Genomic DNA, 27,969 nt, shown 5'->3' with positions numbered 1-27,969 from the left:
AAGGTGTGAACACTGCCGCACATCTGAGTTCCGCTACATCTACAGTGAGAGGATGGAAATGAAAGGCTCACACTCTAAGGAGGCTCCCACCCTCCCAATTTACAGGGTGGGCTGGGCACCCAGCTTCACCCCACCAGCAGCTCAGACACCATGACAATGCTTTCCTGTGCAGTCCCAGAGCACAGACGTCACCGGGGTGTGGGGAAGAGGCAGAGCCTTGGGCCGCGTGTTCCACCCCACCCGTCACCTGTCCTGCCTGCGCAGCTGCCCTGCAGCAGCACTGAGCGGGCCTTTCACCTCTAACCCCCGCCCCGAGCCTGTGAGGCAGGTGCTGTGGTCAGTCGGTCTGCTGCCATGCTTTTTACGACGATGATGCAGTGGTGCCCCTGGAACATACTTCACTTTGTACTTGTCTGACTTATTTCCTTTAGGAGTCTGACTTCCCACAAGGGAGAATATTTAAACACTGATGAATACACACGGCCTCCTAGGATTCTGTGTGCTCCGACAGCCACACGTAGGCAGCACTCCATTACAGTGTAGAACGGTGCTAACTGAAGGATACAGTCACGTTTCGTATGTGGCATGACGTGTGTGTACTCAGCCACTCAGTCATGTGTCTGCTACCCTATGGACTGTAGCCTGCCAGGCTTCTCTGTCCATGGGATTCTCCGCGTAAGAATACTGGAGTGGGTTGCCATTTTTTCCTCCAGAGGATCTTCCCAACAAAGAGATCAAACCCGCATCTCCTGCACTGGCAGGCGGATTCTTTACCACTGAGCCACCTGGAAAGCCCTATGTGGCATGATACATTTAAATTATTGCAACTAACTGATTCAAACTAAACTTCAAAATGCACTTCACTGTGAACTTGAAAATCATAATATAAACATAAAAGAACTTACCTTTGATCCATGCAAATACTGAGGTTGTGCATTTGGCTGTTTATCTCTTTGAAATTCTTGAGAAAATGGTAATACTGTCCGAACAAATCTAAACAAGATTTTAAAAGAGAAAGAAAATCAAAAATTTAATGGTACTTCTTTAAAATTGAGAACTTTTCTATTACTCATCAATGAACTCTTCCTCCCAATTAATCATCACATAGGAAATCAAAAGCCATATTAGGAATGAGCTATAAATACTCTGAAGTTTGATAAATGTATTCAAAGTTCAAAGAAACAGACTGAGAACACCAGGGCCCTTCTAGAACATAAAGAAAGTCTCCAGAGTGGGCGCCAGAACCATTTCAGGCCTTATTCATCTTCTGGAAAGGGGCCTGTGGACACGGCAATGATGCCAAGGGACAGGAGTAGGAAGGTAGATTTGGGCAATGATGTGGTCACTTAGGTCACTGGGTACAACCTAACAAAAGATGAGTCCAAAAACACACTTGCGGAGCCAAGAGACTGTGGCTTCATAATGGATTAGGAGCCACTGAAAATGAAACAGTTGGATCTTAAAGCAGAAATATCAAAATTACTAAGTTTCATCAGAAGGGTTCATTTAAACACATTAAACTCTCACAAAGAAGCATGATAAAAAACTAGTCATAGATACTAAAAAACTATAGTCATCAAGACAGTATGGTACTGGCACAAAAACAGAAATATAGACCAATGGAACAAGATGGAAAGGCCAGAAATAAACCCATGCACCTATGGGTACCTAATTTTTGACAAAGGAGGCAATAATATACAATGGGGCAAAGACAGCCTCTTCAATAAATGTTGCTGAGAAAACTGGACAGCTACATGTAAAAGAATCAGATTAGGACATTTCCTAACACCATATACAGAGATAAACTCAAAATGGATTAAAGACCCAAATGTAAGACCAGAAACTATAAAACTACTAGAGGAAAACATAGGCAGAACACTCAATGACATAAATCAAAGCAAGATCCTCTATGACCCATCTCCTAGAGTAATGGAAATAAAAACAAAAGTAAGCGAGTGGGACCTGATTAAACTTAAAAGCTTTTGCACAGCAAAGGAAAGTATAAGCAAGGTTAAAAGACAACCCTCAGAATGGGAGAAAACAATAGCAAATGAAACAACTGACAAAGGATTAATTTCCAAAATATATAAGCAGCTCATACAACTCAATACCAGAAAAACAAACAACCCAATCAAAAAGTGGGAAAAAGACCTAAACAGACATTTCTCCAAAGAAGACATACAGATGGCTAACAAACAGATGAAGTTCAACATCGCTTATTAATAGAGAAATGTAAATCAAAACTACAATGAGATATCACCTCATGCCAAATCAGATGGTCATCATCAAAAAGTCTACAAACAATAAATGCTGGAGAGGGTGTGGAGAAAAGGGAACGCTCTTGCACTGCTGGTTGGGACGTAAACTGATACAGCCACTATGGAAGATGGTATTGAGATTCCTTAAAAAACTAAGACTAAAACCACCATATGACCCAGAAATCCCACTCGTAGGCATAAACCCTGAGGAAACTAAAACTGAAAAAGACACGTGTATCCCGCTGTTCATTACAGCACTATTTACAACAGCTGGAACATGGAAGCAGGTGTCCTAGATGTCCATCGCCAGGTGAGGGGATAAAGGAGTTGTGGTGCATATACACAACGGACTATCAGTCATAGAAAGGAATGCATTTGAGTCAGCTCTGATGAGGTGGATGAACCTAGAGCCTATTATACAGAGTGAAGTAAGTCAGAGAGAGAAAGATAAACATCCTATACTAACATATATATATGGAATCTAGAAAAATGGTACTGAAGAATTTATTTGCAGGGCAGCAATGGAGAAACAGACATAAGGAATAGACTTATGGACATGAGGAGAGGAGAGGAGAGGAGAGGAGAGGGTGAGATATATGGAGACAGTAACATGGAAATTTTGTTACTTTGTTTCATGGAAACATGTAAAATTTGCTATATGTCTCTGGAAACTCAAAACAGGGGCTCTGTATCAACCTAGAGCGGTGGGATGGGGAGGGGAATGGGAGGGGGCTTCAAGAGGGAGGGGATATATGTATATCTATGACTGATTCGCGTTGAGGTTTGACAGAAAACAACAAGTTCTGTAAAGTGATTATCCTTCAACTAAAATATAAATTTTTTTTAAAAAGTCATGGATTTGTTAATTATTAAATTCTAAGAACCTGATTAACATATAAAAAGAGTGTAACTGTCAAAACACTAACAGCTCATGAAACAAACATTTGCAACCAAGGGAAGGAGCGGCCTGTGGCTCTAAGCACATTGACGTGGAAACACCTCGGTGTCGAGTGGCTGGATTTTGTCCTTAGCTTTTAAAGAATGCTGAATTTTGGGAGGTAGATGGTTAAACTACTTGCAAGTCAGCTGGTCTGTTAGGGTGTAAAGTAGCCACTGGGCTTGCCAGGTAGCTCAGCTGATAAGGAATCCACCTGTAACTCAGGAGACCCCAATTCAATTCCTGGGTCAGGAAGTTCCCCTGGAGAAGAGATAGGCTCCCCACTCCAGTATTCTTGGGCTTCCCTGGTGGCTCAGATGGTAAAAAATCCACCTGAGGGACTTCCCTGGTAGTCCAGTGGCTAAGACTCCAGGCTCCCAATTCAGGGGCCCCAAGTTCAATCCCTGGTCAGGGAACTAGATCCCACATGCTGCAACTAAGACCTGGTGCAGTCAAATAAAGAAATAAATAAATATTTTTTTAAAAATCCACCTGAAATATGGGAGACCTGAGTTAGGAAGATCCTCTGGAAGGCATCGCAACCTACTCCAGTATTCTTGCCTGGAGAATCCTCATGGACAGAGGAGCCTGGTGGGCTAGAGTCCACAGGGTCACAAAGAGTCGGACACGACTGAGTGACTACGGGCAGCACACAGAGTAGTCACAGAGCAGTCACCGCCCTAGTGCTGGCACCGAGACGGGCCCTGCTGGCGGCTCTATCAAGTGCCTGGGTATTCAGGGAGCTTTCCCACTCTTACAGGCAGCCTCAAATGACTCCTAGTCCTGCTGAGCTCTGGAGACAATTCCATCTACAGTTCCCTGGCAGCTGTTCTTCTACCAGCCTTGTGGCGTTCCATTTAGCTCACCCAGTTTAACATTCAGGAATGGCGATTTCCCTGGTGGTCCAGTGGCTACCACCCTGTGCTACCGTTGCAGCAGATACAGGTTACATAGGTGGTCAGGGAACTAAGATCCTGAATGCTGTGGGTACAGCCCCCCACCCCTCCCCCCAAAAACCCCCCAAAACCAACAAACCAACGCACATGTACACACACACAAAAAACACAAAAGACATATTCAAGTAAAGACTGGGCTTCCTGGTGGCTCAGATGATAAAGAATCTGCCTGTAATGCAGGACACCTGGGTTTGATCCCTGGGTTGGAAGATCCCCTGGACAAGGAAATGGCAACCCACCCCAGTATTCTTGCCTGGAGAATCCCATGGACAGAGGATTCAGGGAGGCTATAGTCCATGGGGTCGCAAAAAGTCCAGACACAACTGAGTGACTAACAGACACAAAGGGCTCCTAAGTTGGTGTCAGGAGCTCTTCCTCTGATATCTCTCTCCTCTCCCATACTCTGCCGTGCACATCCAGCCATCTCAGCTTCTCTGTCTCCTCCACCAAGCAAGACCTCCAAAGTGCTTTCAGATAGGAAGCCAAGGAGCCACACAGCTCCATCCTTCATTTCCTTTTCCTCCAGGAAACATCTGATGAAAACAGTTGTTTCATAAATGCTGTCCAGTTTTCCACTTGTTTAAGGTGAAAGAGTAAATTCAAACCCTGTTACTCCATTATCTCAAGTAACTTTTAAACACCACATTTTGGTTATACACATTTCTCAATCTAAAGACAAAAAAAAATGGGAACAAACACTGAATTCTAGTGAATAGGTTTGTGCTTCACAGTCAAAAGGTTAAGTAATTCTGAAACTACTTTCTTTCATGTCCCGGAATTAAGTAAATGAATAAATACATTAAGAATGACAAAATAAGAATTCTCAGTATAGAAGGAAGTTAAAAAATGGAAATGAAGCCTGTGTCGCTGACCTGGAATTGAAGACAAAGCTGTGTAAACTCATGGTTTCAATATAGAGAGAGCTGGGTACAAGTAACACGCGAGTGAACTGAAAGTCACTCAGTCGTCCGACTGTTTGCGACCCCATGGACTGTATAGAATTCTCCAGGCCAGAATACAGGAGTGGGTAGCCTTTGCCTTCTCCAGGGGATCTTCCCAACCCAGGGATTGAACCCAGGTCTCCCACATTGCAGGCAGATTCTTTACCTGCTGAGCCACCCGAACAAAAGTATGCACGCGTGCTAAGTCTCTTCAGTCACGTCTGACTCTTTGTGACCCTATGGACTGTAGCCTGCCAGGCTCCTCTCTCCACGGGAGTCTCCAGGCATAGAATACTGGAGTGGGTTGCCATGCTCTCCTCCAGGGGACCTTCCCAACCAAAGGACTGAAACTGTGTCTCTTATATCTCTTGCATTAGCAGGCAGGTTCCTTAACCACTAGCACTACCTGGGAAGCCTGGATACAAGGAGGCACACACATACACAATATGGGGTTGTGTCCCCCCAGAAGATAACTTGAAGTCTGAATTACTAGCACCTCAGAATGTGCTCTTATTCAGAAACACGGTTGTTGCAGATGGAATTAATTAAGATGAAGTCATGCTAGAGCAGAGTGAGCCCCTAATTCAATGCAACATGACTCACTTCCTCACAGAAGAGGGGAGAGACATGTGAGGAAAATGCCACAGGCCAACAAAGGTGGAGACTGGAGCCATGCAGCTGCAGGCCAAGGGCGGCTAGCTACACCAGAGGCAGCAGAGACCAAGAGAGGGCCCCACCCGGCCTCAGAAGGAGCACAGCCCTGCCAGCACCTTGGTTTTGGATGTTCTGCATCCAGAACTGTCAGAGAATAACTTTCTGTTGTTTTAAGCCCCCCAGTTTATGACAACTTGTTGTGGCAGCCCCAGGAATCTGGTACAGCACAGGTGCAAGTCCTTTGCAGCTCTGACCACTGAAAGGAGGTGAGAACAAGGATACCCCAGCAGCAGTGAGTACACCTAACACTCAGACTTTGCTTAATTTTAAAATATTCTCCATGAAAAGGAATCACTGACTCACAGATTACAAGAATAAAGAAGGATAATCCTAAAATGCATTTGGGACTTCTTGTGTTACACACAGTGGAAGGCTTAAGAATCATGGGACAGCCAAGAAGACAGAGAAATGGGGCAGAAAGGGCTCCCACGCGCCAAGACAAGACAGATGTGAGCCACAAAACCTAAAACCAAGTCATGACAGTAATAGATTATAACCCTGTATTAAAATCCCCACGTCCTTACTAATAATAAATAAAAAATGCTAACATGTACAGCAGAATGCCAATCAATAACTGTAGATGGAATGACAAGGTTAGAAAATCACCACTGTTCACACACCACAGGGATAATTATTTGGGCAAGAATCATCAACAGATGTTCAGATTAGTGGGTCAAGTTTTAACAAGGAACCATTTTCAAAGTTTTAGATTATCTCCCCCTAAACATTACTCACAAATTTCAAACAGAAAAATGGAAACATGTCAGTAGAGAAATTTGGCAGCCAGCAACCTAACCGGGAAGATTCCCTGGAGGAGGGTATGGCAACCCACTCCAGATTCTTGCCTGGAGAATCCCATGGACAGAGGAGCCTGGCAGGCTACAGTCCATGGGGTCACAGTGTCGGACAAAACTGAAGCAAGTTAGCATAAGCAGCACCCTAACGAGGGGATGGATGTTATAACAGCAGTGATGGGACACCCTGTGGTACACTGCTCCCTCCTCAGCAGTCTTGCTGCCAAACAGGCAGACTCTTCCCAACAGCTGGCTTACTTTGAGGGCTATCACACTGTCAAAATTAGTAGCTGTACAGGTTAAATTTAAGTCACGTGTCACCCCATGTGACCTCCCAGAGTCACCAGACCTAAATTACTAAGCAGAAATAAGCAGCAAAATAAGTAGGTATGACAAGAAACAAATGGAGTATGGATTTCCTGCAAGCAGCTCTCAGAAAACCCTCAGTGTAGAATTAAGATACTGGATGGCATAGTTTTGTCTGTCTTCTCAGGTTTCCACGTGCAAGGTGGAGATATAAAATCCTATTTTTACTGTCTTTTCCAGATAATGAAGCTCTACGGGATCTACTAGAAGATTGCTAAAAATACAGAAGCAATTGGCTTTGCCAACGCTAAGAAAGGTGAAGGCCACCAGAACTGCTCTGGTGAAGATGGTATCTCTGAACTGCACACGGGTTTCTGGGCCCAAGAAGGCTGATGTCACTTTATGCTAGCCCCTGCCAGACTGCAGCTCCTATGCGTGTGAAACTGTATTTCCTTGCGATCACCAAGCCTGCTGAAGGCGGCATAGGCTTCAAGAGCCTGGGGCAGAGCCGTGTATCAGCACCTCCTGGGAGGCAGGAACACACACCGCCAGGTGAAGGCAACCTCCACTTGAGGCTGTTCACATGAGCTCTCACATGGGACGGGCTAAGGGGACTGAGGGCAGAGAGGCCTCAACTCAGTTCATACACCCTGGGCCGCAGCGTCCTCCACACCGACAGCTTTACAGCCTGGAGCTGGTCCCACTCCTGCTAAGGCCACTGGCACCATTTCCTGACCTGAGGCCTGGCAACCTTGTCTCTGATAACAAGACTCCTGCTGCTACCAGGACATGCGGCCTGGCTGGTGGCTTGCTCCCCAGAATCAGCCTCCATCAGGCGAGGGCACCCATGTGAGCCCAGCTTGGCAAGCAAGGCCTCAGCATAAATCTCTTTTCCTAACTTCACACTCACCACTCATCATGCCTGGAAGGTTTTCAGAAAATGCAGTGACTCAATAGCAGGGTTTACATGCATTTCCACCATCATATAAGTTTCACTTGACCCACCCACCCCCACCCCGCAGCCCTTCCACACAGCTCCTATTGTTTCTGAGCCCTCAACCCGCTGGGCTGTCACTAAGATGACCAGAACAGGCCGGTGCTGTACACATGCAGTGCACGGGGCACAAGGGGGTCCAGGGAACATCTTCAATTGTTCCTTTTCCAAGATCTCTGGGAATTCTTTAAAGGGTGACAAAATGCTAGATGATCAAAAATGCAATCTAAAATAAAGAAAAAATTAAAACTCCTTATATTCCTGATTCTAACCCTCCAGCCCCTGCCCCCACGGTAACATATTTTCTCAGTTTGTCTATAACAGGGTTCTGTTGCATTTCGGTTTGGGAGATGCCAGTTCTAAGCACTAGGCTTAGAATAATTTTAGGGACATAGTGAAAGTGAAAGTTGCTCAGTCGAGTCCAACTCTTTGTGACTCTATGGACTATACAGTCCATGGAATTTTCTAGGCCAGAATACTGGAGTAGGGAGCTGTTACCTTCTCCAGGGGATCTTCCCAACCTAGGGATCAAACCCAGGTCTCCCACATTGCAGGCAGATTCCTTACCAGCTGAGCCCCAAGGGAAGCCCAAGAACACTGGAGTGGGCCGCCCCACCCTTCTCCAGGGGCAGGCAGATTCTTTACCAGCTGAGCCCCAAAGGAAGCCCAAGAACACTGGAGTGGGCAGCCATCCCTTCTCCAGGAGTGGGCAGATTCTTTATCAGTTCAGGTACCAGGGAAGCCTGTTAACAGACACAACAGAAACTAACTCCCAAAGTTCCAAACGGACAACCAAAGCAAAGAAAATCTTGCAAATGGCCATGAATTAGATTTTCAAATGCACAATAAGCATGTATGCACCCTTACTAACACAGAATACTCCTCACTGTGACAATATGATGTGAAAAAAAGAATGTGAATTTAACAGTAGGCCTCCATTTCTGCAAAATAAAAAGTACACATGTATATTTGCCTGTATGGCAAAAACTCTAAAAGACAGACATTTTACAAGGGAAATCTCTAAGGATTTATTTTCCCCATAATATTCCATACACACACACACACACACACACACACACACACACACACACACACACACGACTTCTAGCTTTTCCACAATTATGTGCATTACTTGTGTAATAAAAATATTTTTCTGGTTAATTCCAACCCTAAAACAAACAAGTTTGGTTTCAGGGGATTGCACCCAGCTGGGCACAGGGCCCCTGACCCTGACCCAAGGCGGCCAGCCAGGGCTTCTTCACCAGTGGCTCTCATGGCCACGGCCACATGCCCCTGCTGCTACATGGGGCTGAGATGATGGCCCTAATGGCACACCTCCATGTACCAGCAACAGGCCTGCGTTTGCACAAGGAAACCAAGCCTGGTGTCCCAAACAGACAGTGGCAACAGCAGGTATCATCACGCCGAAGGAGGGCCTCCCTTCTGCCCTTGGAGTTGAACTTCAGCACCCCGGATTAAGACACAAAAATCTAGGACTAAAAGTCAGTAGTGATTAAGCTGACACTTAATGGGATGGGAGGTTCAGACGCAGTAGGGAAGCAAAGTAAAAGCAAAAGACGTTTGCTTTAAAAAAGTGGTCATCACGCTCAAACACACATAGTCTCTGACACACACCCTCATTCGCCCTCACTATTTCTCACACCCACCCACGTTTTCTCTTTCACACACACACACGTTCCCATGTGTCCCTGGCACGTGCTGACACAGCAGAAATGAAGCTCTGCACAGAGCTGGAAGCGACACAGGGCCATCCCAGGGTGTGGATGTACCCTGAGGCTGGACCACACCACACTGCAGCCAGCAGCCATGCCACCACCCAGCAGGCCACTCATGCGTTCAACACAGTAGTGAAATGGTAGATGGGTGGAGGGAGGCTAACTGGACCCTCACGTGCTCCAGTATCCCAGAATGGAAGCATGGAAAGTGTCGAGTCACCCAGCCCATCCCACTATCAGTAGATGTAAAAGCATGGAGGTGGTGTAGATCCAGCAGCTGCTACCCACGTGTACCACAGCTTTGATCCTGGGCCCCACCGGAGTGCCCTCGATAGGAACCCTGGCCTGCACGTGTTCTGCACATGGAAGCCACGACCACAGAACCAAGGGCTGGCCCTGGCTGCACTTGCAAACAGAGGAGATCACAAGGGCCTGCGTATCCTGGGCACGGGACAGATGGGCCCAGAGACCACGCTTTCTGGATGCCCAATGACAGGAGCACCCAGAGGCGACACACTCACCGGTTGGTAGAACCATTGTAGCAGTAGTTGGGCAGGAAGTCGTAGTTGAGCTCCCAGAAGACGTGGAGGGTGATTCTCCCGTAGGGTGCAGACACATTGTGGTTGGCCTCCCGGAACATGGCATCAAAGCTGTCCAGAGTCAGGTACTTGCTCAGCAGTTTGTGTGTCATGCGGTTGATTTCTAAGAGGCCATCCAGCTCCTATGGGGCCACAAAGCCAGGCACGTGAGAACAGAGCCGGGTATGGCACGCTGGCCTTCACCCTCCCGTGGGCAGGGCCGTGGCGGGGGCTCGAGGCGGACGGAGCCGGACAGGACACGGACAGGAAGGCACTGCACAGAGGTGGGCTCAGCGTACGAGGCCCAGGACCCACACGGTGGGCGTCTGACAGGTGATCTGACAGCAGGTCTCACACCTAAATACATCACGCCCTCTCCAGTGCTCTTAAAATGCCCCTCCTTTCCGCAGCCGTCCCCCCACGGCCACTGTCCATTCTCCACGGCAGTGACCCCCTACTGGCCCATGCTATCCTCCAAACCCTTCACAGGGCAGAGAGCATGAAGACGTGTCCGCCGCCCTGATGACAGACTGTGTGTCCTCGGGTGTCAGCCTCAGTCAGCTTCCCTGAAACACCCTAGGTAACCCAAAGCTGTGCGGCAACCCTGGCAGCACGCGCAGAGGCGGCCTTCCGGGCTCTCATGTGGCCCCTTCATAGGCCTGCCCGGTCTGTTCCATCCACTGTGGCAGCCACTGACCACATATGGCAGCGAGGACATGGCTGGCCTGAACCGAGCTGTGCCGTATGTGTGAGATACATACAGATTTCAGAAACCAAACGTGAAAACAAAGAATATGAAACATCCACACCAATAAAATTCTTATAACGATTATATGTTAAAATGTCAACTTTTGTGTATATTGGGTTAAATAAAACAGATTATTAAAATCAATTCCCCCTATTTCTTTCTCCTTTTCTAATGTTACTACAAGTAGATTTAAAATGGTCTCTGTGACTTACATTCTGTTTATACTGGTCAAAGACTCCACTAAGTCATGAAAGACCAAGAGCATGAAAACACTATGGCCAAGTCCAAGCCAGGCTGAAGGGAAGACCACTTTAGGCTTTGCATCCCAAGACAGCCTGGATCCTGAGGAAGGATGGGGAAGCATGCTCACTCCTGTGGAGATGCTCTGCTCAGAGGTGGGCCCAGGAGACAACCCCCACCCACTACTGATTTCTAAGGACAAAGAGTTTTCCTGGAGTTATCACAAGTTCATTAGCATGTGCCTGCAGCCATTATTCCTGGAAGACAGATTTGGCAAAAAGATCCTTACGCTGCACCTCCTTTTCTGCCAGCTCAGGTCTGAGGACAACTGGATTTTTCTTTCCCTGATTACTCTGCTCAGATAGCCACAGGACTTTTCCTTTTCTTCAAAAGTCCAATACGACAGTGTTCATTATAATGGTCCTTGGTGCTGGCCACTTTGGGTCTGTTTTCCCTGGTATGTGATATTTGCTTCTAATAAGGATTTATACTGTGTTTTTTATTTCATCAAAGTTTTCTTGAAATAGCATTGTTAATGTTTCTTCCATCTCACTATTTGGTTTTTGTCTTCAGGGGACTCTGACACGTTATGTTGAATCTTCACTATCTCATCTACATGATTTTCTCTCAAATTCTTTTTGTCTATCTTCATTCTTTTTAATTTAAAACTTTTCACCTTTTACTCTTTTACCATATCTTATGCAACAGTGAGATGTAACTATGTGTTCTCTAGTGTGCACTTTTGGAGTTCTATGCAAAAACTTCACCCACAGTCAGGTCAATTTATCAATAATGACGAAAGCAGTAGCAGCTCCAGTCCTTGCAACCAGTCCTCCCCCACGTATGCTGTACCTGAAAGAAGGGGGTGCACTTACAACTATTGATGTCAGATCTTCACTCTCAAATCGCCCAATTGCCAGTTCCAGGGACTTGTACATGGCAGCGGAGACGCGCTGGGTAATCAGACGATTGAGGTCGATGGATCTGCCTAGAAGCTGGGCACAGAGGGTGGAAAGCGTGAGCAACAAAAAACAAACAAGCAAGAGAATATGTATCTACTCCCAGAAAGCTATTCCAAAGGATAAGACAAATAACATACAAAATTTAGAAGGCAGTATGATCGAATATCCTGTTTTCCTAGAGCTGAAATTCTGCAAGTCAAAGCTGTGAAGTACTTTTTGTAGCATTCATTGCAGGGAATTTGCACTTGTATCACAGGCAGAGATGCCAAGCCTCCTGGAGAACCTGGGCCTGTCACTTACTGCACCCCTTGTGATGGGTTCAGGGCCGCCTCCCAGCACAGAGTGGCTTGTGTGTGCCTTACCTCCACTGTGTCACAGGGATGAATAAGAGAAAACCCCTCCATCTCTACTGCAGAGTAGTAACAAGGGTATATCTCAGTATCATTTCAATAACATAAAGCTACAGACAAAACCCTGGTGAAAATGCCCCAAAATATGAATGGCAGTTATCTGTAGATTGGAGAAGGGAATGGCAACTCACTCCAGTATTCTTGCCTGGAGAATTGCATGGACAGAGGAGTCTGGAGGGCTATATAGTTCACGGGGTCGCTAAGAGTCATACATGACTGAGTGACTAACAGTATCTGTAGATAGAATGACATGAAACTTTCCCTACAACTTTCTGTATCTTTCTTTTGATTATATATACATATATTCAGAGAAGGCAATGGTACCTCACTCCAGTACTCTTGCCTGGAAAATCCCATGGTAGCCTGGTAGGCTGCGGTCCATGGCGTCGCGAAGAGTCGGACACGACTGAGTGACTTCCCTTTCACTTTTCACTTTCATGCATTGGAGAAGGAAATGGCAACCCACTCCAGTGTTCTTGCCTGGAGAATTCCAGGGATGGGGAGCCTGGTGGGCTGCCGTCCATGGGGTCACACAGAGTCGGACACGACTGAAGTGACTTAGCAGCAGCAGCATACATATATTATTTTTAAAGAAACAAAACAAGCACTGTATTCTTACTCTTCATGCTGGCCAAGAAAAAGCTCCGCCCCACCACTCTGAAAGTCTTAATTAGTCATGTCCGACTCTTTGAGACTCCATGTACTAGGTTCCACTGTCCATGGAATTTTCCAGGCAAGAATCCTGGAGTGCTTAGCCATTCCCTTCTCCAGAGCATGTTCCCAATCCAGGGACTGAATCCACGCCTCCTGAATTACAAGCAGATTCTTTACCACAGAATCTGAGCTACAGCGTTAAAGAATCTGCCTGGAATGCAGGCGATGAAGGTTTGATCCCGGGGTCAGGAAGATACCCTGGAGGAGGCACGGCAACCCACCCACTCCAGTATTTTTGCCTGAAAAACCCTATGGACAGAAGAGCCTGGCAAGCTACCGTCCATGGGGTAGCAAAGAGTCGGACATGACTGAAGCTACTGAGCACACCACAGTAACAAGTGTCCAATCTTCTTTCACTCAAGTTCTGGCTTTTGGGCTCCTAGAGAGGACCTGCGCTTGGGCCAAGCCCCCCGGGAGCTGCACTGGGCAGCCATCTCTGGTGTGTCAGTTTACCCAAGAGAAACTCTTTATCTGTAAAATCTCAGCTATTGACAGGGATGTTCCCACAGCCACATACATACTGGCATCCATTAAAATCTGAGAAGCTCTAAGAAAAACCCCACTTTTCCACTGCCGGCTCTGTATCTCACTGCCCCCAGGAGAGGCCTGGCTCACCTGTACGTGCCTCTGCTTGAGCAGTGTCTCATAGCGGTTGGATGGCGGGAGATGGATAGTTGCACCCTGATTCTTGCATTCTGATCGTAACCGTTTATCAAGAAGCAAACTAGCATGGAGGGAAGAGAGGACAATTTCTCATGCACTATGAATTTTAATGGAAATTTCAGATCAAGTTGCCCAAGATTTTGTACCCAAATTGCAAACCACATACTTACCTTCCTGCCATAACTTTATAATATGCAAATATCTGGTCTGCCAGCTTATAAACAAATTGGTCAAAACAGAGATTCACCTGAAGAAAAAGAAGGCATGCATTGAATTCTGCTTCCCTAGGGACTCCCCTGGCAGTCCAGTGGTTAGGACTCTGCGCTTCTACTGCTGAAGGCACAGGTTCCATCCCTGGCAGGGGAATTAAGACCCCACAAATTGCACTCTTGCCCCAAATTTTGGTTTTCTGCATTAAGATCAAATTTTTAAAAAAACAAAAAATTTTTTGATTGGGCAATTCAACTTCTAAGTATTAATCTAAAGGAAATGGAAACACTAATTCAAGAAGATACCTAAGTGTTCACTGACGGGTGAATGGGTAAGGAAGCTGTGGTGTGTGTGTGCACACACACACACAAAGTGGAATATTGCTCTGCCATAAAAGATAAAAAAACCCTGCCAATTTTCAACAACATAGTTGGACCTTGAGGGTGCTGGGCTAAGTGAAGTAAGTCGGACAAAGACAAATACTGCATGGTCTCAGGTCTCAATTATATGTGGAATCTTAAAAGAATAAAAACAAACTCATAAATTCAATGAACAGATTGGTGGTTGAAGAAGTGGAGCATAGGATAAATGGATGAAGCTTGCCAAAAGGTACAAACTTCCAGTTATAAAATAAGTAAGTCCTAGGGATTAAAAAAACCCCTAAAACCACAGAACATCAACCCTTCCACAAAATCTCAACTCTTTGTTAAGGCAACTAAAAGAGGTTCTCATGAGAAAGAATACCACTTTACTATCAAATGATAGCAGATTAAATCCATTTCAGTGTGACCAGGAGTGACCACCACAAATTATGTCAGAACCTTTCTTCATGATGGAGAAAAATACTTCAATTTTCCTAAATATAAAGAAATATTAAAAAGTCTCTCTTTATCACATACTCCCAGGGGGCTAATGGGCACTGCATTTGGGCTCCTCCAGGGGGTATAGTCAAGGCTATGGTTTTTCCAGTAGTCATGTATGGATGTGAGAGCTGGACTATAAAGAAAGCTGAGCACCAAAGAATTGATGCTTTTCAACTGTGGTGTTGGAGAAGACTCTTGAGAGTCCCTTGGACTGCAAGGAGATCCAAGCAGTCCATCTTTAAAGGAAATCAGTCCTGGGTGTTCATTGGAAGGACTGATGTTGAAGTTGAAACTCCAATATTTTGGCCACCTGATGTGAAGAGCTGACTCATTTGAAAAGATCTTGATGCTGAGAAAGATTGAGGGCAGGAGGAGAAGGGGACGACAGAGGATGAGATGGTTGGATGGCATCACTGACTCAATGGACAAGTGTTTGGGTGGACTCTGGGAGTTGGTGATGGACAGGGAGGCCTGGTGTGCTGTGGTTCATGGGGTCACAAAGAGTAGGACATGACTGAGCGACTGAACTGAACTGAATTGAGGGGGTATACACCTGCCTCCAGGCTGTATGTCCTAAGAGCATCTGGCCATGGCCTCTCCTGGGCTGCCAAGATTAGTCAGGAAATGCAGGGTGGACAGTCCTGGGACTTCACCCTCAAGACTGTATTCTCTGGATTAGCTCATATCTCCAAACCGTGATGAAGACACTCTGTGCTCAGAGTGGAGCTGCCCCAGGACCCTTGGGTCTCTCTCCCCAGCCTACCCTGCCTCACCAGGGAATCCAGAGCATCTCCCTGACGAAGTGTTTCCTGTGATTTTCATGAGGATATAGGGAATGAGGCCATCCTGGCATGACCTAAAACAAATCCCTTATGATTATACAATAGCAGTGACAAACAGATTAAAGAGACTAGAGCTGACAGATACAGTGCCTGAAGAGCTATGGATGGAGGTTCGTAACACTGTACAGGAGGTGGTGACCAAAACCATTCCCAAGAAATAGAAATGCAATATGGCAAAATGGTTGTCTGAGGAGGCCTTACAAATAAGTGTGATCACACATCTAGAGCCAGACATCCTGGAGTGTGATGTCAAGTGGGCCTTAGGAAGCATTACTACAAACAAAACTAGTGGAGGTGATGGAATTCCAGTTGAGCTATTTCAAATTCTAAAAGATGATGCTGTGAAAGTGCTATACTCAATATGCAGCAAATTTGGAAAACTCAGCAGTACCCACAGGACAGGAAAATGTTAGTTTTCATTCCAATCCCAAAGAAGGGTGATGCCAGAGAATGTTTAAATTACTGCACAACTGTACTCATCCCACACGCTAGTAAAGTAATGCTCAAAATTCTCCAAGTTTGGCTTCAACAGTATGTGAACCGAGAACTTCCAGATATTCAAGGTGGATTTAGAAAAGGCAGAGGAACCAGACATTAAATTGCTAACATCCTCTGAAAGCAAGAGAGTTCCAGAAAAACATCTACTTCTGCTTCACTGACTATGGTAAAGCCTTTGACTGTGTGGATCACCACCAACTGTGGAAAGTTCTTAAAGAGATGGGAATACCAGACCAACTTACCTGCCTCCTGAGAAATCTGTATGCAGGTCAAGAAGCAATAGTTAGAACTGGACATGAAACAATGGACTGGTTCAAAACTGGGAAAGGAGTATGTTAAGGCTGTATATTGTCACCCTGGTTATTTAACTTATACGCAGAATACATCATGCAAAATGCCTGCTGGATGAAGCATAAGCTGAAATCAAGATGACTGGGAAAATCAATAACCTCAGATATGCAGATGACACCACCCTGATGGCAGAAAGCAAGGAGGAACTAAAGAGCCTCTTGATGAAGGTGAAAATGGAGAGTGAAAAAGCTGCTTTAAAACTCAACATTCAAAAAACTAAGATAATGGCACTGAGTCCAATCACTTCATGGCAAATAGATGAGGGAAAAATGGAAACAGTGACAGACTTTATTTTCTTGGGCTTCAAAATCAATGCAGACAGTGACTGTAGCCAAGAAGTTAAAAGACATTTGCTCCTTGGAAGAAAAACTATGACAATCATAGCGTATTAAAAGGCAGAGTCATCACTTTGCTGACAAAGGTCCGTAGAGTCAAAGGGATGGCTTTTCTGTAGTCATGTATGGATGTGCCAGTTGGGCCATAAAGAAGGTTGAGTGCCAAAGGATTGATGTTTTCTAACTATGGTGCCAGAAAAGACTCTTGAGAGTTCATTGGACTGCAAAGAGATCAGACCAATCAATCCTAAAGGAAATCAACCCTGAATATTCATTGGGAGGACTGATGCTGAAGCTGAAGTTCTAATACGTTGGCTACCTGATGCGTAGAGCCAACTCATTGGAGAAAACCCTTGATGCTGGGAAAGAATGAGGGCAGGAAAAGCGGGTGACACAGGATGAGATGGCTGGATGGCATCACTGACTCAATGGACATGAGTTTGAGCAAACTGTAGGAGACAGTGAAGGACAGGAGAGCCTGGCATGCTGCAGTTCATGGGGTCCCAAAGAATCAGACACAACTAAACAACTGAACAACAACAACAATGGGGAATGAGACCCATATGTTTAATGTAATCTGTTATGGTTACATTCTCTTATATCTTGAGCTAGAAAACAAGATTTATCTCCTTAGCTGCATGTACACAGACTTAATAATTCCACTTGGAGGAATTTTTCCTTAAAAATAACCCAAAACAACTAAAAAGTTACATGCAAGGAAGTTCATTAAAGCATTATTTATAATGAGTAAAAAATACAAAGCTAAAACTAGAGAAATAAAATAGAGTTTGGTTCAGTCCATCTATTTCATACAATGCCCCTGTTCTAGACAGTGTTCATCCAAGAAAACAGGCAAGATATTTGGTGCTTATGACATGGGGTCATGTGAGACATGGAACCACGTGAAAAAAAAGTCACCCAACAGCTAACGGCTGCTTTGAAGCTGGTTTAAAGACACCAATCGTCCTGTGTGGATGCATAGAAAAAAGTACTGATAGAAGGGTTCATCCTAAAATGTTTATTTCAAAGTTCATTCCATTGTTTAAACCTCTTTGTATTAAAAAGAAAGTTTGCTTCCTCTAATATTCAGAGGAAAAAGGAAAGAAAAGAAAGTCTGTTAAAAGCGCGTGGGCCCTTACCTCCGCCTCAATTTCATCATAGAGAAACTGCTTGTTGAACTTGGTGAGGGCGTAGTGGGCGCTATCATTGTATAGGTCCAGTGAATAGAGGACGTACCTGCAGAAGGGGACACAGGTCAGCCTGGCTGCCCACATGGGCTTTCTTGGCTTTCACACCCTCCCCTCCACCAGCAATGTAACACTCACTGTTCTCCTTTCTCATGAGGAAAAATAATTTCTTATTTCAAATGCCAAATTTGGTTCCTGTGAGTGCCCTGACAAAACAGCCCCTGCAGGCAGGCTGGGCTTTTGGCAGGACACGCGTGGTTCAGTCACACCCAGGGCACCTGGCAGGTCCATGACGGCCTCCTGCAACTTCATCTTCTCACTTACCATGTTTCAAAGATTTTCATGCCAATTTGCAATGTTTTAATAACCACAAGAATGAGTCACTTTCTTATTTTTAAGAATAAACTACCTGACCTAAAACAAAAACATACAAAGGTCCCGGGCCCCATAACTGACCAAGAGCAAATCTGGTGTGGCCAAAGCCCCTCTGACCCTGGACAAAAGGGGGTAGCTAGCAGTCTGCAGAGGTAAGGTCTCATTGAGGGCTTGAGGCACGTGAACAGCAGGCCCAATGCAGCCCTCAAAGAGCACACAGGTTCATCAAGACCTCTAACGCTGTGGATGCCACTGCTGCTGCAGAGGGAGGGAAGGCTGCTCTCCTGGTGTGCACAGGCCAGGACGGGGAGGATGGCCGGGCGGGGACCCCATCTGCTCACCACACGAGACTCTGTTTGCAGTTACTTTCCCTCCGTGGATTTCATATTTTCTGACCCCTTCATAGTCTCTGACCCCCAGCCCTGACACTGAGCCTCACACTAAATACTTCCTCTCCCAAATCCATCTGGGTCTGAGGCCATGCCACACTAGAGGTCAGGCTACCTCTCCCCTTGCCAAGTTCCCAGGACCTTGCTGGCACCTGGACACAGAGAACTTATTAATCAGTTTTACTGCTTGGGCACCAGATTTCAATCCAAAGCCAAGACACCTGTTCCTTGTATTGATCTCTGAAGTCTCACCCAAGAATTATGACTTCAAATGAAGCACTGAGAATAATCGGCCCCGCCTCCACCTCCCAAACACCACCAAGGACTTCAAACATCATGACAGGAGGCTGGGACAGGCCTCCAGAACACTTACTCCATCATTGATGCTTCTTTGGTTTCCAAGATGTGGTCTGTCAGGATCCAGGGCATGGACATCTCAATAGGGAATTGAATCCTTCTGCCCATTGTCAACTCCAGAAAGAACTCTCGGAACCACAACTGCGAAAGGTCACAGCACTGCTGGAGCGTCTCTTAAGGGATTCAAAAGATACCACATTAATCTTCTATAAGCAGAAAAGACTCCACAGGGTGAGGCAAGGGGGCACGTGCCAGGCTCTCAGCCCTGGGCCTTGGCGAGTGGACATGAGTATGTGCCGTGCACACAGCGTTGCCCTAGACAAAGCCACTTGGATGTGCTGATTCTCACTCACCAACAGGAGAGTCAGCGTCCAGCACCACAAGCCCAGCAAGACCCATCAACAGGACATGGTTAACACTGGGCACCTTCTGACAGGATTTGCTTTACTTGGGATACAGACACAGTATTGTATTCATACTTAGTGCATGTCTATCTAATGCAAAACAGATTGGAAAAAAATGTTTCCGTCCTTTGATGAAGAGAAAAAGAAAAGCCTAACAATTACTGTAAACCTATAGCGCTTGCAGCCAAGATAGAGGCTCCGCACCCTGAATCATGGATACAGCACAGAAATAACCATGTGCGGCTCCATGGAGACCAAGGGCACCCACATGCACACGGTCACCCCAGGATGGGATGTGCAGTGTGCAGCTCAGCTCACCTGCCACTTTCTACACTTAGCCTGGGAGTGGTTTCTGGTATTTATCACCACCTGGATCTGAAGCCAGGTGAGTCACACCAGCCTGAGTTGCTGACCTGGTGTACGTTACAAAGACTTTGCATCCAGGTCACTGGGCCAGCCCCAGCCCGATGGGCCTCACCCTTCTAAGGGCCATGCCACATGGAGGAAGTCCCTGGCCAGCCATGCATTTAAAGCAACAGGCGAGGAAATGCCACGAGGGTTACAACACGTGTCACTGCCTGGGAGGACGAAGGGACCACAGCAGGGGCAGCCAGCCAGGCAGGAGCTCTCTAGGCATTGTTAGTGGTGTTAGAATATGCTGGAGCAGACACCGGTCAGCAGTAGGTCTTACCACTGAAATTTATCAAGTGGGTGTAGAAGAATGACTCTCGATGAAATTTTTCTATGTCCAATATGGTGGGCCCCTCAAGGCTACTTCTCAAGGTTTTCTTGGAACCACTTTTGTCTGCAATGAGGGACTCTAGCATGGTTCTCACCATGTAAAGCTGCATTATCCAAGGAAACATTTGTAGGGGAGAAAATATACATGGCACATTAGTTACAACAACACAGATAAACCACGAGAAGGGCTGCCCACTGACACTGCGCTGACTCCTTGCAGGGGCAGCACCAATCCACACGGCCAAGTCGTTGCTGCTTGGGACAAAGAATTCAGAGGAGAGCCTCATGTCATAAATGTCAACAAAAAAACAAATGATGTCTTACCACCAAAGGTTAAAAGGGGCGGATAGACGTAGGACTGCCTCAGAAACGCGTTAACCACATGCAAGAGTCTTTCCGCGCCCACAGACTTGAGCTGCCTGAGCAGCTCGGCAGAGCTCAAGGACTCCACCATGGTGCGCACCAGGTACAGCTAAACACGGACAGACAGGACAGCGTTAGTCACGGGGGCATGCGGACGAGCAGGGACGTGCACGCTGGCAGACAGGCCCCGGACGGCACCCTCACCCTCCGCCCAAGTACCCCAAGATTTCATACAGAGCCAGCAACACGCTCTGCTGGCAATTCTCTGAAAGGCTGACAGAAGAGATTCTAAAAGCCCACAACACAGAGCTGATGAGAACAAAGTTCCAAAACAGGAAAGGAAAAAGCAGAGGGCAATTAAATCAGATGTGAGGATCAAAGGAAAGCTGCTTGAAGAGGGAGGAGGGAGCTGAGTGTGCCAGGAGAAAAATCAGCAGTGATAGCTGAAGACCAGGGATATAGCAAAGCTATGTTTTCAAATTTCCAAAAATTTTATCTTTAGGAATAATCATTTTTTAGACTCTACATAAAAATTATAACCACACATTTAAACACCCACCAGGAAACACAGTGTAAATAGGGACACACAGACTTTCACCCACATTTTGGGAATAGGAGTTGATGCAGTCAAATTAAGTTCTGCATGCAAATGACCAAACCTGGGAATCATGGGGTATCTATACCCTAGATTCAGATTCACTTGGACAACGAATAAAGGAGCAAAAAAGACCCAGACTGTACTTGGCCACGGTGAGGTCACTGCACTCCCAGCCTCCCACCACTTCCCCAGCTCACGGTCACCCGACTCAGTAGAGCAAGGAACGAGAACCTGGGTGCTGGAGGGTCCTACAGCGCGCCGTGGCACTTTAATGTCGAAGCCACTCTTTGGGTCCTTCTCGCCCCGCAGGGCTGGGTCGTTGAAGGGCTCATGCCCTGTCTCCCAGTCACACACAGTCTTCCTGATGGCCTGCAGGACACTAAACCACCAGTCAAGTTGTTAGGGTGGGACAAAGTGTTGACATCCTCAGCACTTTTACAATCATACTATCTCCTGACTTAACCCACAACCAACTCTGACACATGAATTCCCTTGGGGGCAGTGGGAGGATGTGGTAATGAGACAGTTCAACGTTCAACTTTCAAAATAGCCCATTTTCTTGGGGACGTTACCACCCTCAGAAAATCTAACGTGCTTGCATTCTGCATCAATTAGCCCAGAAGTGGTGTTTGATTTCTTACATATTGAGTCACGCTAAGGGCAGCAAGAAGACAGGCCCCAAACATTCACTCAGAGCTCAAACAACCTTCTCGAGACTTATCCCATTTTCTCATTTGAATATGGTCACCAACACAATCCTGGGGACACTGTCCACACCTCATTTGGACATCTGGATTCCACCATTCCCAACAGGGCTCCACCAACAGAGTCCTCCACAGGTGCCACGGTCAGGTCAGACACACCCACCAGCCCACTCTGGACACTCTGAGCTAGACTACACTGCACATTTCCCACACAGGAGGAGTGGGGCTCCCTGCAGCAAAACTGAGGCTCAGTGAAAACATGAAAATTTTCACTGAGCCCTCCAGGTGAGAGAACAAAAATTAGGAAGCCTGACAGTGTAATAAGATCATATTAGTGCTAAAGTCATATAATACCAGGTGACAATTATATCACCTATAGAGCAACAAAATGAAATCACTATCCATGTGAGCCCCTCTGAGCTTCACTTCATACAAATGTCTCTGAAAGATGACCTTATCTAAAATGCTAAACATTAACAGAAACCTAGCTTAAGTTTGCTGTAGGATCTCTGCAATACATATGAGGTTTATGACTAATTTGTAGGACAGGCCACAGGAATAGAAGCAAAAACGCTGAAGATAATAAACTTTGAAATCGGAGATGAGATGCTGAGTTGTGTGTCCCTACAGTCCTGGTAAGCAGAACTGTCACACAGATTTTGAGACACACCCAGGTCTGAGATAACCAAACCCTTGTTCCTGGGTCTCCAGACTGCTTAGACCTTTGTATCTGACTTATTGTGGGTTGTTCAGGTTAATAACTGGACCCACTACATTACATTTAGAGGAAATTCATCAAACAGGTGTCTGGAGGTTGGATATAAGTGTATTGAGCATATTTATAAAAATGTAACTCTACAGCTGCTCAAAGCTAAGCTGATCCTTCCATTGCGGATGATTCTGCAGGGAGGTGTGTGCAGCAGGGCTGACCTCTGGATGACATTCTTCTTCTTCTTGATGGCCTGCCTGAGTGGCTCCCTGAGGGTGACCTGGGAGAAGTCCTGTAGTGCAGCGTAGACAGTGTGGCGGATGGCATGGTTGAACACACTCTCCATCCTGCCCATCAGCACCTGCAGGCCTTTGATCATGGCGATCACCTGCAGGAGGACATAGGACCGTCAGTGTGCGGAGGCTGGCAGGTGAGCCTGGCACGTGCCAGGGGTCTGCCTCCCCTACTCAGGCCCTCGCCCCTGGCCTCCTGTTTTTCTACTGTACGCCTGCACCTGTCCCTGTTTCTGGGTCTGACCCCACTGGACTACAAGTGCCTGAGGGCAGGGACAGATCTGCTTGGCCTGGAGCTAACAGGAGCATTTGGTAACTGACTCAAAATACCTCTCAATCTACTAGGGTACACCTATCTGTGAAAAACTTCCAGCAAAAAAGAAGAAAAAGATTCAAGAGAGCAAATTTGTTATTATCTGGAAAAGAACAAAGAAATTACAAGTTTGTAACCCAAATCCTATCTGTTAACAATGGCACAGTGAATTAATATGCATAGAAAGTCAGAAGAATATGCAGTGACCTGCTTAAAGTTCATTTTGGTGATGGTACCAGAGACAGGATTCTGCCCTCATTTCACATGCCTGTTTTCTCTGTTTGCTTGCAGGATTTATATAATGAACCTGGGCTGCTTTTCTAATGAGGAAACAAAGGGAAATTTTCTATTTAAAAAAGCAAATTCTCCAACTGAAGTTGAACTGAATTGAAGCTCACAGCAATCTAAAGGAAATCTAATCCTAAAGGAAATCAACCCTGAATATTCACTGGAAGGACTGATGCTGAAGCTCCAATATTTTGACACCTGATGCAAAGAGCTGACTCACTGGAAAAGACCCTCATGCTGGAAAAAGTTGAGAGCAAGAGAAGAAGGGGCTGACAGAGGATGAGATGGTTGGATGGCATCACTGACTCAATGGATATGAGTTTGAGGAAACTCAGGGATATAGTGATGGACAGAGAAGCCTGGCATACTACAATTCATGGGGTTGCAAAGAGTCAGACATGACTTAGTGACTGAACAACAGTAACAACATATTCAAACTATGGAATGTAGGAAAGGTGTGCTGAAAGGTAAATCTGGAGCTTTGGCTTAAATATAATAACAACAATACTCATCACTAATTTATGAAAAGATAAAAATAACCCCCCCAAAGTAGAAGGAAATGAATATCTAAAAGCAAAAATTAATGGAACAGAAAATAAGCATATACTAGAAAGTGATCAACTAGGAAAAAGCTGTTTTATAAACAAACAAATGCTCAGGAAGACCAATCAAGGAAAGAAAAGAACAGACAAGCATTATGAATAAAGAGGGGACACTACCACACAATCCACAGATCCTAAGAGATTGTGAGACTGTACTGGAACAGGATAAACATACAGATTGATGAGTCCAGAAATAAGTCCTCACATTTATAACCCATTTGCTTTCAACAAGGGCGTGAAACAGTTCGATAGGGAAATACTGTCTTTTCAACAAACGTGCCTGTGCTGTCATGTCCAACTCTTTGCGACCCCAACAGATAACACTGAGGCACAACTAGACATCCTCACGCAAAAGAATCAAGCCAGCCTCTTGTGTAGGAAAGGGTCATATCAGTAGCCTGGGGTAGACAAACCCTGCACATTCCCAGGAAAGTCTGCCCTATGGCTGGCTCCTAGGAAACGACTCTAAGCCACTGGAATACTCAGCCCGAAGAATATGTGTCCGAGGCTTTGGGCCACTTCAATAGCAGTTTCACCAGATATTTTATGCTAACAATGTGATTTATAAGAAACAGCTGTTTTTCTTCTAGGTTTACAGTCCGAGTAGCTGAGTGCTATAGCAATTGTGCTACATGCCAACATTCAGTTCACTTCACTCGCTCAGTCGTGTCCGACTCTTTGCCACCCCATGAATTCCAGCATGCCAGGCTTCCCTGTCCATCACCAACTCCCAGAGTTCACTCAGACTCACGTACATCGAGTCCGTGATGCCATCCAGCCATCTCATCCTCTGTTGTCCCCTTCTCCTCCTGCTCCCAATTCCTCCCAGCATCAGAGTCTTTTCCAATGAGTCAACTCTTCGCATGAGGTGGCCAAAGTACTGGAGTTTCAGCTTTAGCATCATTCCTTTCAAAGAACACCCAGAACTGATCTCCTTTAGAATGGACTGACTGGATCTCCTTGCAGTCCAAGGGACTCTCCAACACCACAGTTCAAAAGCATCAATTCTTCGGCACTCAGCTTTCTTCACAGTCTAACTCTCACATCCATACATGACTACTGAAAAAACCATAGCCCTGACTAGACGGACCTTTGTTGGCAAAATAATATCTCTGCTTTTTGAATATGCTATCTAGGTTGGTCATAACTTTCCTTCCAAGGAGTAAGCGTCTTTTAATTTCATAGCTGCAGTCACCATCTGCAGAGATTTTGGAGCCCCAAAAAATAAAGTCTGACACTGTTTCCACTGTTTCCCCATCTATTTCCCATGAAGTGATGGGACTGGATGCCATGATCTTTTTTTTTCTGAATGTTGAGCTTTAAGCCAAGTTTTTCACTCTCCTCTTTCACTTTCATCAAGAGGCTTTTTAGTTCCTCTTCACTTTCTGCCATAAGGGTGATGTCATCTGCATATCTGAGGTGATTGATATTTCTCCTGGCAATCTTGATTCCAGCTTGTGCTTCTTCCAGCCCAGCGTTTCTCATGATGTACTCTGCTGCTGCTGCTAAGTCATGTCAGTCGTGTCTGACTCTGTGCAACCCCATAGACGGAAGACCACCAGGCTCCTCTGTCCCTGGGATTCTCCAGGCAAGAACACTGCAGTGGGTTGCCATTTCCTTCTCCAATGCATGAAAGTGAAAAGTGAAAGTGAAGTCGCTCAGTCGTGTCCGACTTTTAGTGACCCCATGGACTGTAGCCTATGAGGCTCCTCTGTCCATGGGATTTCCCAGGCAAGAGTACTGGAGTGGGATGCCATTGCCTTCTCTGGATGTACTCTGCATACAAGTTAAATAAGCAGGGTCACGATATACAGCCTTGACGTACTCCTTTTCCCATTTGGAACCAGTCTGTTGTTCCATGTCCAGTTCTAACTGTTGCTTCCTGAACACGCCAATATTACTGACACTCAATAAAAACCCTGGACACCAAGGCTCAGGTGAGCTTCCCTGGTTGGCAATACTCTGCATCTGTGCTCACCCACCACTGCCAGGAGAATTAAACACATTCCCTGCAGCTCCAATAACGAGGAGGACATCTGGAATTTGCACCTGGCTTCTCCTGGACTTAACCCAGTGTCTTTTCCCTTTGCTGATTTTAATCTATGTCATTTCTCTATAATAAATCATAAGCTTGAACAGAACAGCTACTTAGTTCTATGTAACTTAGTCTAGCAAATCTAGGCTAAGGGTGGTCTTGGGGACCTCTGATATAACACCCTATCTCACAGCATTAAAAATTAACTCAAAATTGACCATATATATTTAAAAATCTCTAAGACCAAACAAACAAAAATAAACAAGACAAGTCTTTGTGACTTGGGTTAGGTGGTGATTTCTTAAGATATGACACCAAAAGCACAAGCAACTAAAGAAAAAAATTGAAAAACTGAACTTTGTTAAAATGAAAGACTTTTATGCTTCAAAAGATCCCATTAAGAAAGTAAAAAGTAAACGGGAGAAAATGCTGCAAATCATATGTCTGGTAAGAATTGGTACCTAGAATATATAAACTCAATAATAAAAAGACTAATAATTCTATTAAAAAATGGGCAAAGAATCTGACAATTCTCCACAAATATATAAACTGTCAACTGTGTCACTCAATTGTGTCAGACTCTTGTGACACCATGGACCGTAGCCCACCAGGCTCCTCTGTCCATGGAATTCTCCAGGCAAGAATACTGGAGTGGGTTGTCATTTCCCCCTCTAGGGGATTTTCCTGACCCAGGGATCGATCCCAGGTCCACTGCATTGGCAGGCGGATTCTCTACCACTGCACCACTGGGGGAGCCCACAAACTGTCAATAAGCACATGAAAATATGCTCAACAGCGCTGTTATAAAAATTCATATCAAAACCACAAAGAAACACTACTTCACATCTAGGAGGATGGCCAGAATCAAGACAGACATCAGGAACGGGCAAGGAGCTGGAGAAAGTGGACTCTCATGCACTGTGGGCAGGAATGTAAAGAACTGTTGCCATTTTGCAAACTATCTGGTAGTTTCTCAAAATGTTAAAGGCAGAGAAACCATATGACCCAGCTACTCTACTCCTAGATGTTTTATCAGAAGGAAGGAAAACAAGTCCACACAAAATCCTACACACACAAGTTCACAGCAGCCTTATTCATAAGTGAAAAGGTAGAACAACCCAAGTGTCTGTCAGCTAATATGGATAAATAAAATATGATATATACATACAATGGAATATTATTTGGCACAGCAAAGAATGAAATATTGATATACGTGGGAACCTTGAAAATATTAAGTGAAAGAAACCAATCACAATCACATATTTTATGAAACGCCCAGAATAAGCAAATCTACAGAGTCAGACCGCAGATTGTTAGCTGCCATGGGATGAAGGAAGGGGAAAATACAGGGTGACTCCTAATGGGTACCAGTTTCTTTTTGAGACAACAAAAATGTTCCAAATTTGTGATTATACAATTCTGTGAGTATATGCCCTCAAAGCACTGAATTTTACACTTTAAATTTAGAAAAATTCTTAGAAAAATCTTTGAAAATACAACTTACCAAACCTGATACAAGTAACAGAAAATCTGAATACTTCTATATCTAGCAAAGAAACTG

The 27,969-nt window shown here is 45.4% G+C and overlaps 1 protein-coding gene across 1 annotated transcript in view; it reads right to left on the bottom strand.

The window, feature by feature from the left end:
• The window catches only part of CYFIP1 (cytoplasmic FMR1 interacting protein 1), a 104,193-nt gene that overhangs the window by 18,462 nt on the left and 57,762 nt on the right, over positions 1-27,969 (bottom strand). The window contains exons 14-23 of the mRNA XM_040227900.1: positions 23,099-23,265; positions 21,696-21,843; positions 20,454-20,607; positions 19,375-19,531; positions 18,190-18,286; positions 14,122-14,198; positions 13,904-14,012; positions 12,078-12,197; positions 10,158-10,357; positions 906-993 (exon numbers count right to left, since the gene is read on the bottom strand). Of these exons, the coding sequence (XP_040083834.1) occupies positions 906-993; positions 10,158-10,357; positions 12,078-12,197; positions 13,904-14,012; positions 14,122-14,198; positions 18,190-18,286; positions 19,375-19,531; positions 20,454-20,607; positions 21,696-21,843; positions 23,099-23,265 (1,317 nt within the window). The remainder of the gene's footprint in view (positions 1-905; positions 994-10,157; positions 10,358-12,077; positions 12,198-13,903; positions 14,013-14,121; positions 14,199-18,189; positions 18,287-19,374; positions 19,532-20,453; positions 20,608-21,695; positions 21,844-23,098; positions 23,266-27,969) is intronic.

The sequence above is a fragment of the Oryx dammah genome, unplaced genomic scaffold (genome assembly GCF_014754425.2).
Source record: "Oryx dammah isolate SB20612 unplaced genomic scaffold, SCBI_Odam_1.1 HiC_scaffold_27, whole genome shotgun sequence".
In the NCBI taxonomy this organism is placed as follows: Eukaryota; Metazoa; Chordata; class Mammalia; order Artiodactyla; family Bovidae; genus Oryx; species Oryx dammah.
Note: the sequence above shows the minus strand (reverse complement) of the source record. Positions and strands in the feature narration are given on the sequence as shown.